The sequence below is a fragment of the Leptodactylus fuscus genome, chromosome 2, assembly GCF_031893055.1.
Source record: "Leptodactylus fuscus isolate aLepFus1 chromosome 2, aLepFus1.hap2, whole genome shotgun sequence".
Classification (NCBI taxonomy): Eukaryota; Metazoa; Chordata; class Amphibia; order Anura; family Leptodactylidae; genus Leptodactylus; species Leptodactylus fuscus.
In genome coordinates, this window is record NC_134266.1 from 270,137,232 (window position 1) to 270,150,558 (window position 13,327).

Consider the following 13,327-nt stretch of genomic DNA (forward strand, 5'->3'; position numbering starts at 1 on the left):
CGTGCAGCCCCATGTCCTCCCAGAGACCGTGCAGCCCCATGTCCTCCCACAGACTGTGCAGCCCCATGTCCTCCCAGAGACTGTGCAGCCCCATGTCCTCCCACAGACTGTGCAGCCCCATGTCCTCCCACAGACTGTGCAGCCCCATGTCCTCCCACAGCCTGTGCAGCCCCATGTCCTCCCAGAGACTGTGCAGCCCCATGTCCTACCACAGACTGTGCAGCCCCATGTCCTACCACAGACTGTGCAGCCCATGTCCTCCCACAGACCGTGAAACCCCATGTCCTCCCAGAGACTGTGCAGCCCCATGTCCTCCCAGAGACTGTGCAGCCCCATGTCCTCCCAGAGACCGTGCAGCCCCATGTCCTCCCACAGACTGTGCAGCCCCATGTCCTCCTAGAGACTGTGCAGCCCCATGTCCTCCCAGAGACCGTGCAGCCCCATGTCCTCCCAGAGACCGTGCAGCCCCATGTCCTCCCACAGACCGTGCAGCCCCATGTCCTCCCAGAGACTGTGCAGCCCCATGTCCTCCTAGAGACTGTGCAGCCCCATGTCCTCCCAGAGACCGTGCAGCCCCATGTCCTCCCACAGACTGTGCATCCCCATGTCCTCTCAGAGACCGTGCAGCCCCATGTCCTCCCAGAGACTGTGCAGCCCTATGTCCTCCCACAGACTGTTCAGCCCCATGTCCTCCGAGAGACCGTGCAGCCCCATGTCCTCCCAGAGACTGTGCAGCCCCATGTCCTCCCACAGACTGTGCAGCTCCATGTCCTCTCAGAGACTGTGCAGCCCCATGTCCTCCCACAGACTGTGCAGCCCCATGTCCTCCCACAGACTGTGAAACCCCATGTCCTCCCAGAGACTGTGTAGCCCCATGTCCTCCCAGAGACTGTGCAGCCCCATGTCCTTCCAGAGACTGTGCAGCCCCATGTCCTCCCAGAGACCGTGCAGCCCCATGTCCTCCCAGAGACCGTGCAGCCCCATGTCCTCCCACAGACCGTGCAGCCCCATGTCCTCCCAGAGACCGTGCAGCCCCATGTCCTCCCAGAGACTGTACAGCCCCATGTCCTACTACAGACTGTGCAGCCTCATGTCCTACCACAGACTGTGCAGCCCATGTCCTCCCACAGACCGTGAAACCCCATGTCCTCCCAGAGACTGTGTAGCCCCATGTCCTCCCAGAGACTGTGCAGCCCCATGTCCTCCCAGAGATCGAGCAGCCCCATGTCCTCCCAGAGACCGTGCAGCCCCATGTCCTCCCAGAGACCGTGCAGCCCCATGTCCTCCCAGAGACCGTGCAGCCCCATGTCCTCCCACAGACTGTGCAGCCCCATGTCCTCCCAGAGACTGTGCAGCCCCATGTCCTCCCACAGACTGTGCAGCCCCATGTCCTCCCAGAGACTGTGCAGCCCCATGTCCTCTCAGAGACTGTGCAGCCCCATGTCCTCCCAGAGACTGTGCAGCCCCATGTCCTACCACAGACTGTGCAGCCCCATGTCCTACCACAGACTGTGCAGTCCATGTCCTCCCACAAACTGTGCAGCCCCATGTCCTCCCAGAGACCGTGCAGCCCCATGTCCTCCCAGAGACCGTGCAGCCCCATGTCCTCCCAGAGACCGTGCAGCCCCATGTCCTCCCAGAGACTGTGCAGCCCCATGTCCTCCCACAGACTGTGCAGCCCCATGTCCTCCTAGAGACTGTGCAGCCCCATGTCCTCCCAGAGACCGTGCAGCCCCATGTCCTCCCAGAGACCGTGCAGCCCCATGTCCTACCACAGACTGTGCAGCCCCATGTCCTCCCAGAGACTGTGCAGCCCCATGTCCTCCCACAGACTGTGCAGCCCCATGTCCTCCCAGAGACTGTGCAGCCCCATGTCCTCCCAGAGACTGTGCAGCCCCATGTCCTCCCAGAGACTGTGCAGCCCCATGTCCTCCCAGAGACTGTGCAGCCCCATGTCCTACCACAGACTGTGCAGCCCCATGTCCTACCACAGACTGTGCAGTCCATGTCCTCCCACAGACTGTGCAGCCCCATGTCCTCCTAGAGACCGTGCAGCCCCATGTCCTCCCAGAGACCGTTCAGCCCCATGTCCTCCCAGAGACCGTGCAGCCCCATGTCCTCCCAGAGACCGTGCAGCCCCATGTCCTCCCAGAGACTGTGCAGCCCCATGTCCTACCACAGACTGTGCAGCCCCATGTCCTCCCAGAGACTGTGCAGCCCCATGTCCTCCCAGAGACCGTGCAGCCCCATGTCCTCCCAGAGACCGTGCAGCCCCATGTCCTCCCAGAGACTGTGCAGCCCCATGTCCTCCCACAGACTGTGCAGCCCCATGTCCTCCTAGAGACTGTGCAGCCCCATGTCCTCCCAGAGACCGTGCAGCCCCATGTCCTCCCAGAGACCGTGCAGCCCCATGTCCTACCACAGACTGTGCAGCCCCATGTCCTCCCAGAGACTGTGCAGTCCCATGTCCTACCACAGACTGTGCAGCCCCATGTCCTCCCAGAGACTGTGCAGCCAATGTCCTCCCAGAGACTGTGCAGCCCCATGTCCTACCACAGACTGTGCAGCCCCATGTCCTCCCACAGACTGTGCAGCCCCATGTCCTCCTAGAGACTGTGCAGCCCCATGTCCTCCCAGAGACCGTGCAGCCCCATGTCCTCCCAGAGACCGTGCAGCCCCATGTCCTACCACAGACTGTGCAGCCCCATGTCCTCCCAGAGACTGTGCAGTCCCATGTCCTACCACAGACTGTGCAGCCCCATGTCCTCCCAGAGACTGTGCAGCCCCATGTCCTACCACAGACTGTGCAGCCCCATGTCCTACCACAGACTGTGCAGTCCATGTCCTCCCACAGACTGTGCAGCCCCATGTCCTCCTAGAGACCGTGCAGCCCCATGTCCTCCCAGAGACCGTTCAGCCCCATGTCCTCCCAGAGACCGTGCAGCCCCATGTCCTCCCAGAGACCGTGCAGCCCCATGTCCTCCCAGAGACTGTGCAGCCCCATGTCCTACCACAGACTGTGCAGCCCCATGTCCTCCCAGAGACTGTGCAGCCCCATGTCCTCCCACAGACTGTGCAGCCCCATGTCCTCCCACAGACTGTGCAGCCCCATGTCCTACCACAGACTGTGCAGCCCCATGTCCTCCCAGAGACTGTGCAGCCAATGTCCTTTAAGAGACTGTGCAGCCCATGTCCTCCCAGAGACCGTGCAGCCCCATGTCCTCCCAGAGACCGTGCAGCCCCATGTCCTCCCAGAGACCGTGCAGCCCCATGTCCTCCCAGAGACTGTGCAGCCCCATGTCCTCCCACAGACTGTGCAGCCCCATGTCCTCCTAGAGACTGTGCAGCCCCATGTCCTCCCAGAGACCGTGCAGCCCCATGTCCTCCCAGAGACCGTGCAGCCCCATGTCCTACCACAGACTGTGCAGCCCCATGTCCTCCCAGAGACTGTGCAGTCCCATGTCCTACCACAGACTGTGCAGCCCCATGTCCTCCCAGAGACTGTGCAGCCAATGTCCTCCCAGAGACTGTGCAGCCCCATGTCCTACCACAGACTGTGCAGCCCCATGTCCTCCCACAGACTGTGCAGCCCCATGTCCTCCCAGAGACTGTGCAGCCCCATGTCCTCCCAGAGACTGTGCAGCCAATGTCCTTTAAGAGACTGTGCAGCCCATGTCCTCCCAGAGACTGTCCAGCCCTATGTCTTACAGCTACAGCCTGTGCTACACCATGTACTCTTAGAGACTGTTCAGTTCTCTGCCCTTCAAAAGACTGTGCTGTGTCATGTCCTCCGAGAGATTCGGCAGCCTTGTGTCCTATAAGAACGTGTGACCACAAATTTCCAAAGGTATGGTGCTGCTCCATGTCCTCCAAATAACTGTGGAGCCCTATTCCATCCAAAGCACGGTGGACTCAGAGCCCTCCAACCCTCTAGAGACTATGTAACCCCACCTCCTCTAAGAGACTATCAAGCCCCATGTCCTCCAAGAGATGGCACAGACCCATGTCCTCTGAGATACTGTGTGGTCCTATGACCTTCTGGAAAACTTTCTCCTCATGTCCCAAAGAAACCACAAATCTTCATATCCTCATGTCCTCCAAAAAACTGCACTACCCAAAATATTCTTAACCTCATGACCTGGCAATGATGCCTTGTAACAACTCATCAGCTGTGTGAGCAGGACCAGGTCAGAGTCTTCTTTACCTAATTACACAAGACTACAATGCTGGTTCTTACCAGCGATAGAGAGGCCGATATTCTACCTATTACTGCAGCCGCAGCCTGGGATTGTAGCTTCTCCCACTCTCTCTAGCCGGTTAGGTCCTTCCATTCATCTCTATGTAAGGACTGTAGGCCGCAGTATTGGGGTTAATTACAGCGCACAGGGAGGGGTATTCGGAGCACACGGCACTATCAATTTGCCCCCTAATGGAGCACAACCTGCATTTCAAATGTGAAAAGTAAATGAGGCAGATCCCAAGATCATCTCACCTCCTCCAAGCCTAAAGAAAACGAAATATATATACCGTAAATAGTCACGTATCATACCGTATATGCTAATATTCAGGAAAAGGCGAAGGAATAATCCCCCGACAAATATACAGAAATGATAGAAAACATATTGTAATAACCCTAAACATCCATCTCTATATTCTTGTACATAGGAGTAGTATTATAGTAGTTATATTCATGTACATAGGAGTAGTATTATAGTAGTTATATTCTTATACATAGGAGCAGTATTATAGTAGTTATATTCTTGTACATAGGAGCAGTATTATAGTAGTTATATTCTTGTACATAGGAGTAGTATTATAGTAGTTATATTCTTGTACATAGGAGCAGTATTATAGTAGTTATATTCTTGTACATAGGAGTAGTATTATAGTAGTTATATTCTTGTACACAGGAGCAGTATTATAGTAGTTATATTCTTGTACATACAGTAGGTGTAGTATTATAGTAGTTATATTCTTGTACATAGGAGTAGTATTATAGTAGTTATATTCTTGTACATAGGAGCAGTATTATAGTAGTTATATTCTTGTACATAGGAGCAGTATTATAGTAGTTATATTCTTGTACATAGGAGCAGTATTATAGTAGTTATATTCTTGTACATAGGAGCAGTATTATAGTAGTTATATTCTTGTACATAGGAGCAGTATTATAGTAGTTATATTCTTGTACATAGGAGCAGCATTATAGTAGTTATATTCTTGTACATAGGAGCAGTATTATAGTAGTTATATTCTTGTCCATAGGAGCAGTATTATAGTAGTTATATTTTTGTACATAGGAGTAGTATAGTAGTTATATTCTTATACATAGGAGCAGTATTATAGTAGTTATATTCTTGTACATAGGAGCAGTATTATAGTAGTTATATTCTTGTACATAGGGGGTAGTATTATAGTAGTTATATTCTTGTACATAGGAGTAGTATTATAGTAGTTATATTCTTGTACATAGGAGCAGTATTATAGTAGTTATATTCTTGTATATAGGAGCAGTATTATAGTAGTTATATTTTTGTATATAGGAGCAGTATTATAGTAGTTATATTCTTGTACATAGGAGTAGTATTATAGTAGTTATATTCTTGTACACAGGAGCAGTATTATAGTAGTTATATTCTTGTACATACAGTAGGTGTAGTATTATAGTAGTTATATTCTTGTACATAGGAGTAGTATTATAGTAGTTATATTCTTGTACATAGGAGTAGTATTATAGTAGTTATATTCTTGTACATAGGAGTAGTATTATAGTAGTTATATTCTTGTACACAGGAGCAGTATTATAGTAGTTATATTCTTGTACATAGGAGTAGTATTATAGTAGTTATATTCTTGTACATAGGAGCAGTATTATAGTAGTTATATTCTTGTACATAGGAGTAGTATTATAGTAGTTATATTCTTGTACATAGGAGCAGTATTATAGTAGTTATATTCTTGTACATAGGAGCAGTATCATAGTAGTTATATTCTTGTACTTAGAAGGTAGTATTATAGTAGTTATATTCTTGTACATAGGAGGTAGTATTATAGTAGTTATATTCTTGTACATAGGAGCAGTATTATAGTAGTTATATTCTTGTACATAGGAGCAGTATTATAGTAGTTATATTCTTGTACATAGGAGGTAGTATAGTAGTTATATTCTTGTACATAGGAGGTAGTATTATAGTAGTTATATTCTTGTACATAGGAGCAGTATTATAGTAGTTATATTCTTGTACATAGGAGCAGTATTATAGTAGTTATATTCTTGTACATAGGAGGTAGTATTATAGTAGTTATATTCTTGTACATAGGAGCGGTATTATAGTAGTTATATTCTTGTACATAGGAGCGGTATTATAGTAGTTATATTCTTGTACATAGGAGTAGTATTATAGTAGTTATATTCTTGTACATAGGAGCAGTATTATAGTAGTTATATTCTTGTACATAGGAGTAGTATTATAGTAGTTATATTCTTGTACATAGGAGTAGTATTATAGTAGTTATAGTCTTGTACATAGGAGTAGTATTATAGTAGTTATATTCCTGTACATAGGAGTAGTGTTATAGTAGTTATATTCTTGTACATAGGAGGTAGTATTATAGTAGTTATATTCTTGTACATAGGGGGCAGTATATAGTAATTCTATAAAGTATAGTAGGAGTGATTGGTGATTTTAGATGTGTTCTGTATTTCCAGTTTTTACTTTAGTGAATTCTTAGATTTTTCTTGGTAACTCTTATTGAAACAAGAATTTGCAGCCACAAGAATAAAAAGTCTTGTCTCCGAATTTAAGGGTCCCCAGGAAGACGAAAGTTTATGGGTTCAACCTTTGTTAAGCAGAGGCCTTCAGATTTAACATGTTGGTGTGATCAAGAATTTCTTTAAGTGGTCTTGTGGGATTCATCAGCCGGCTTTAGAGGCTCGCTCTGTGACTGCTTCCCATCGTGCTATTGAATGTGGTGTCAGGTTTATCCTCACGTGGACTTTTACAATAATGTAATTCTGTGTTGTATATTTCACCCTTCGTTGTCTCTTTCACTCCGTTGTTGATGGATTATCACCGTTGGCATTTTGCCTATTTTCACAACGTTGCTTGACCTTGTATCTTCCTTGATGCTCCGGAGCTTTATTATGACCATCTTCCTTTATTTCCTTTCTTAATTTCAGCCACAGCCCGGCCCATAAATATTACTTGGCTACCGACCCAGTCACTGGCGCCATCCTTCTGTCCGACACCAACAGCCGACGGGTTTACAGGATCAAGTCAACCACCGTCGTGAAGGACGTTGTGAAAAATTCAGAAGTGGTGGCAGGAACTGGAGACCAATGTCTACCCTTCGATGACACGCGTTGCGGGGATGGGGGCAAAGCCATAGAAGCTTCTTTGAACAACCCTCGAGGTAAAAACAAATTATGATGATTATGAAAACAATTGGTTCAAAATGGCGGCCAAGACCTCACTCTAGGTTGTATCTATGACTTATAGAGGTAGGCTTGGCAATGTTTGGAGAACAAATACACGTCCTGGTTCTTTCTCTTGGAGAGTTGATGTCCTGCCCATGTTCTTTTAACATTCATGACTTATCCTTAGGAGAATTGACTTTGTCTTATGTCTTGGTCGTGTCCTCTCAACCGATACGAAGAAATTGTGTTTCCATTAAATTTTCTATTACGGTGAATTCCTTGGAGTTTTCCACCGTCCAGGTCTACAGTTGTTTCTATGATTTTTGTTGTTTGAAGGAATCGTATATCCTGTTCAATCCTGTTTGTCCATGCAGAGGGGTCACCACATTGTAGATCCATGAGCCAACATCTGGATGACACACATTGGATATTAGATTTCCATGATTTACAGGTTGTGGACTCATTGCTCAAGGTTTTGGTTGTGGGGAATCGATATGGTCTATGAGTGACAACCTTACATCTTCATGTTCTTTTGGAGATTTAGAGTTTTCACACCCATTGGCCGTTTGCCGTTTCGAATGTCAGGAAAGATGAAAAGGAAAGATGGCAGGAAAGACCCATCTTTGGATTATAGGTTTCTCGTTTCAGTTGGTTGTTGGGCGGAGGTGGAGGTGTTGGCTCTCTAGACAAGTAACTCAATAATTGTGAACTTAAAGGGATCGTAGAAGGTCTTCAGAAGGATCAATGGAGGGGTTGAGCAAAGCTATGCCCAGTTACCACACAGCTTAGAAGGGTCACTCGATGGTTCCTCAAATTCATGACTCCTAAGAACCAGAAGAACCTTTAAAGGGAGTCTTTCACCAGAAACCAGCATATCCACCTGGCTGGGAAGATAGATAGGTTACGTCACTCGATGTCTCCTCAAATTCATGACACCTAAGAACCAGAAGAACCCTTAAAGGGAGTCTTTCACCAGAACCCAGCATATCCACCTGGCTGGGAAGATAGATAGGTTAGGTCACTCAATGGCTCCTCAAATTCATGACTCCTAAGAACCAGAAGAATCCTTAAAGGGAGTCTTTCACCAGAACCCAGCATATCCACCTGGATGGGAAGATAGATAGGTGGATATGCTGGGTTCTGGTGAAAGACTCCCTTTAAAGGTTCTTCTGGTTCTTAGGAGTCATGAATTTGAGGAACCATCAAGTGACCCTTCTAAGCTGTGTGGTAACTGGGTATAGCAGGCTAGCTTTGCTCAACCCCTCTGTGTACACCTCAAAATCCTGACCAAAAAGCCGGCTCCCATTGAAATCAATGGGAGCCCTTCAGGATTTTTTTCCAGGAGCAGTTTCTTCCGGCTCCCGGGAAAAAAGAAGCGCCATGCTCATTCTTCAGGCTGAGTCGCCTTGCGATTCGACCTGAAGCCACATCATCCTCCGGACTAGGCCCATTTATTGAGTACGCGGCTGGATGCGGGTGTAGTGCATTGGCTTTCAGTAATGGCTACCAGGTTTTTGGAGGAATGGTGATGGAATTGTTACTGCAAAGAGTTAATTGACAAAATTAGGGATATCTCTGGAGGCAGGGATTCATGGACTCTACCTGTGGGGCTGGGGAGCCATGCTGAGTTCTAGTGACTGGTTCACTTTAAGGTGGCCAGCACCATATCTGTCCACAGGTTTTGTCTAGTATTTTAACAAATTATACTGAGCTGCAATACCACGTCTAACCTGAAAACAGGTGTGGCGCTGTATGAATAAAAGCAGCCATGCCTGTAAATTCCCTTCATTTAGATTAGATGGGATCCTTCAGACATAGAAACACATTCTACCAGACAAGAGACCGAGTGACCCGTCATTTTCCCCCGGCCCGCTCGCTTTTAAGAGCTTTTCCAAAAGAGCTCTCGTTCCTGTATCACAAGATATGGCGCGGTGCCAGGAGGATTTATTTTGCTAGTATTAGGCCCCTTTTTTCTTCCCAAAATGCTAAGGGGCCTTAGATTAACATACAAAAAAAAAAAAAAGATGTACTTAACGCACCATAAACCGAAAAAAGAGGGGAAAAAAACTTGCGGCGAAGCTGCCTTCAATCACTCCCAAACCACAAGCGACTCTTAAATCAAGCCATATGAAACCTCGGCTACATTTCCATAATTTAATTGTGATCCTTGTCCGCGGTGAAATGTCTCCGCCATATGTAGAATTACACGTTTCGAGTTTTTTTTTTATTTCCAAAGGGAATCGCTTTCAGGAAAAGTTATCCGCACGTCTTTGTCGTCGCAGCGAACCGTGAACCAGACCCGAAGCCCAAAGTTTAGTGGATTAAGGAACTTGATAGGAGCCGACCCTGTTCTGTGTCACTCATCATCCGGCGCGGGGCAATTAATAGACCGCTGGGCCCCTTGTAAATTTATAAATCTCATTATCACATTATTTAAAGGGGCGGTGGAAGGCAAAACGGTCTCCTAATGCCTTCTAAAGCTGTTAGCGGTAAAGCGACTTGTGATTTTTTTTTATAGCCGGAATCGCTAAATCCTTTTCCAGCCCTATAACATCTGCTTTGTAGGATTGCAAATTAGGGCAGCGATGGATTACTCGGATGTAGCAGAGTTTGCAAGGAACAGTATAAAGGATTGCGCAATAGTTCCCGATAGTGCATTGTGCGCCGTATTACAGACCTAATGGCCGGGGTTGTGTCAGTAAAGACGTCTCCATTGAGCTATAGTAACACTCTTAAAGTGAACCGGTCCCCAGGAAGTCTATGCAAATCTATGGCTGTCGGGTCGTGATCTTGCCACTATAAACCCAACTTTGGCGCGAGTATACATCAGGTTATACCGTTTGCTTGCTATATAGACTATACAATTCTAAGTAGAGGTCGAGCCCACCATTTTCGTCAGGATCGGCCAATTATGTTCTGTTTATGGGGTGTCCCAACTCTCCTCCGACAGGTCATGTTTGTTGGTTGGATGTTAACATGCCCGATCCTTTTATTCCACCAGAGGTGTCAGCAGCAGGTAACCCTTCCTTCCTATAGAGAACACATGTATGCTCGATCGGCCTGAGTCTGTATGCATAGGGGGTTATGGAGGAATAGCATTTGGGTAACAACTAGTGAAGGTTTAAGATAAGATAAGATAGTCCTTTAATAGTCCCACAGTGGGGAAATTTCAGAATGGCTTCATAGGCTATAGAGCAGGGATAGACCTTCGGCCTCCAGCTGGTGTGAAGCTACAACTCCCTACATGCTGCGAGTTGTAGTTTTGCAACAGCTAGAGAGCTGTACATTCCCTACCCCTGCTATAGAGGGTTGATAGGTTGCATTCACATGCTTAAAGTGGTCTTAAAGGAGATTCGTTACCAGGTCTAAACATCCCAATATCATACATCATCTGATCGGCGCCATCATCCTGAACATTATGGTGTTTTGTTTATCCCAATCCGTTCAGCCATTCCAAAGATACAACCTCTTTTAGCGTTGGTACAATTTAGTGACTACTATCTAAGTGGGCGGTAACACTGCCTGACAAACAGGCCCCGCCCACAGAGCTAGGGCTAGAAGACTCTAATCTCTATATCTTTGGAACGGCTGAACGGATTTGAATAAAAAAAACACCAAAATGCTCAGGGTGACAGCGCCGATCAGCGATTTTCTGATTTGGTGAGAAGTCCTCTTTAAAGATTGTTCCTTCCCTGATTCCCCCCAATGCCCTAGTTCCTGGGGACACCCTAAAGTCTCTACCTCCATTCTGAGACTTTTCAATGCTCCTTGTAAAATACTCCTTTAATACAATACTATAAATGGCTACTAGAAGTTGCAAGGAGGCCCATCTTCAGATTTTGCATTGAGCCCCCCCCACGCCTCCCTTCCATAAAGCTGTTGGTTATTTGCACTTCTTGGAGGTTAATGAAGCGCGCCGAGAGGATGTTTTTTACATTAATCTTTACGTTAGTAACGTCTCTCAAGTGCGGCTTGGAATGTGAAGGAATTATTTATCGAGTTATAGATGGAAATACAGAAAAACGCTCTCGCCACATGGGCCCCCTGCTGCTCCCGAGCACGCCGCTAAGATGTGTCTGCGGATTATTTGAGGTTTGCAGAGCACATATGACAACATGTAGGCCTCATCTCTTCACACCACCGACTTGGTGTTTAATTAGAATCGCAGCTCGGCACACCAGGGGCGGAAATCACTAGTGTCGGGGAGTCAGATCTTCACGTCGGGCTCAATTCCGTGCTAGGCTTTGATCAGGGTTTTGTACACGCGCTCGTATCTCTGACACACAACTCAAAAATTTCAAGTAGAATCCAAAATATAAGATCTAATGGGTATCGAGACCAAGGAGATGTCCTAGGAATAATCATGGTCACCTGGGACAGTCCATTGTATGTGATCTCCATTGACTTCCTTGACCATTAAATATGGTTTCTTTTGAATACCATTGACCATTGTCTTTGATATCTATTGACTTTCATCGGCCATCACATACTATCTCGTCCATAGATTTCCAGTGACTGGTATGTTTGACATGTATTGGCCACAAAATGTGATCTCTATTGACTTCTTTGAGCATGATTTCCATTGACCATTCAATATAATAATCAGTGACTTCCATTGAATGTCATATCTAATATCTGTTGACCATCACATATGATATCCATTGACTTCTGTGACCATAGACATAGGATTATTTCCATTGACTTCTGTTTAATATCACGTAGATTAAATCCATAGACTTCCTCTGTCGATACACAATGTGTTTATCATCAGAACCCAATAGTGTCTGCAGACCAAAGAAGAAGACACAAACTTCATTTGACCATAATGTAGGATTTCCATTAATTTAACAAATTTTCATTGACTTCTGTTGACCAGCACGAGCATTACTTGATTTCCATTGACTGTACTCGTGACCTTACACACCGCTTTTATCATCAGTACCCAATAGTATTTTCAGACCATCACATAGGATTTAAGTTGGCCGTCACATGATTTCCATTGACTTCTGCTTAATATCACGTAGATGAAGTCCATAGACTTCCTCTGACTATACATGTGACAATATCATCAGAACCCAATAGTGTTTGCAGACCATAGAAAAAGACAAACTTCTTCCTTAGCCAACTTAAGTCCTACGTGATGGTCAATCACATGATTTCCATTGACTTCTGCTTAATATCACGTAGCTGAAGTCCATAGACTTCCTCTGACTATACATGTGACAATATCATCAGAACCCAATAGTGTTTGCAGACCATAGAAAAAGACAAACTTCTTCCTTAGCCAACTTAAGTCCTACGTGATGGTCAATCACATGATTTCCATTGACTTCTATTGACTGACACATATATTGATATCCATTGACTTCCACGGACTATGCTGGTGACAATACACAACACATTTCTCAGGCTTTAGTATAAGACACAACTTTCCGCTGGCCATCACAAGGTTTCCATTGACTTCTGTTGTAATGCATTTCTCATCAGAACCCAATAAGACACAAACTTACCATTGACCTTCTTCTCCAGGCATCACCGTGGACAAATACGGCCTCATCTACTTTGTCGACGGCACCATGATCCGACGCATCGACCAGAACGGCATCATCTCCACCCTTCTCGGCTCCAACGACTTGACCTCGGCCCGGCCCCTGAGCTGCGACTCCATCATGGATATTTTGCAGGTATGTCCTTCCGTAGAGGTTACCGGGTTTTTTTTCTGGAACGTGCACAAGCTGAATCCGATTAGCTGGCATTGGCTATGCAACGCTCTCTCGCCCAAAATTTGCAACAGCGGGGATGTAAGAGGATTTGGGTTGTATCAGATTGCAAATTAGTTGCAGTCGGAGACCTGCTGTGCTTTAAAGAGCCGGCGATGAAAACATGTTGGCGTTTGTTTTCCTCATTATA

The 13,327-nt window shown here is 46.5% G+C and overlaps 1 protein-coding gene across 6 annotated transcripts in view; it reads left to right on the plus strand.

Moving 5' to 3' along the window:
- TENM4 (teneurin transmembrane protein 4) overlaps nucleotides 1–13,327 on the plus strand; it is a 1,026,741-nt gene that overhangs the window by 990,280 nt on the left and 23,134 nt on the right. For all 6 annotated transcript variants that reach the window (XM_075266230.1, XM_075266232.1, XM_075266233.1 and 3 more), the window contains 2 exons: nucleotides 7,181–7,413; nucleotides 12,947–13,101. In XM_075266230.1, the coding sequence (XP_075122331.1) occupies nucleotides 7,181–7,413; nucleotides 12,947–13,101 (388 nt within the window). The remainder of the gene's footprint in view (nucleotides 1–7,180; nucleotides 7,414–12,946; nucleotides 13,102–13,327) is intronic.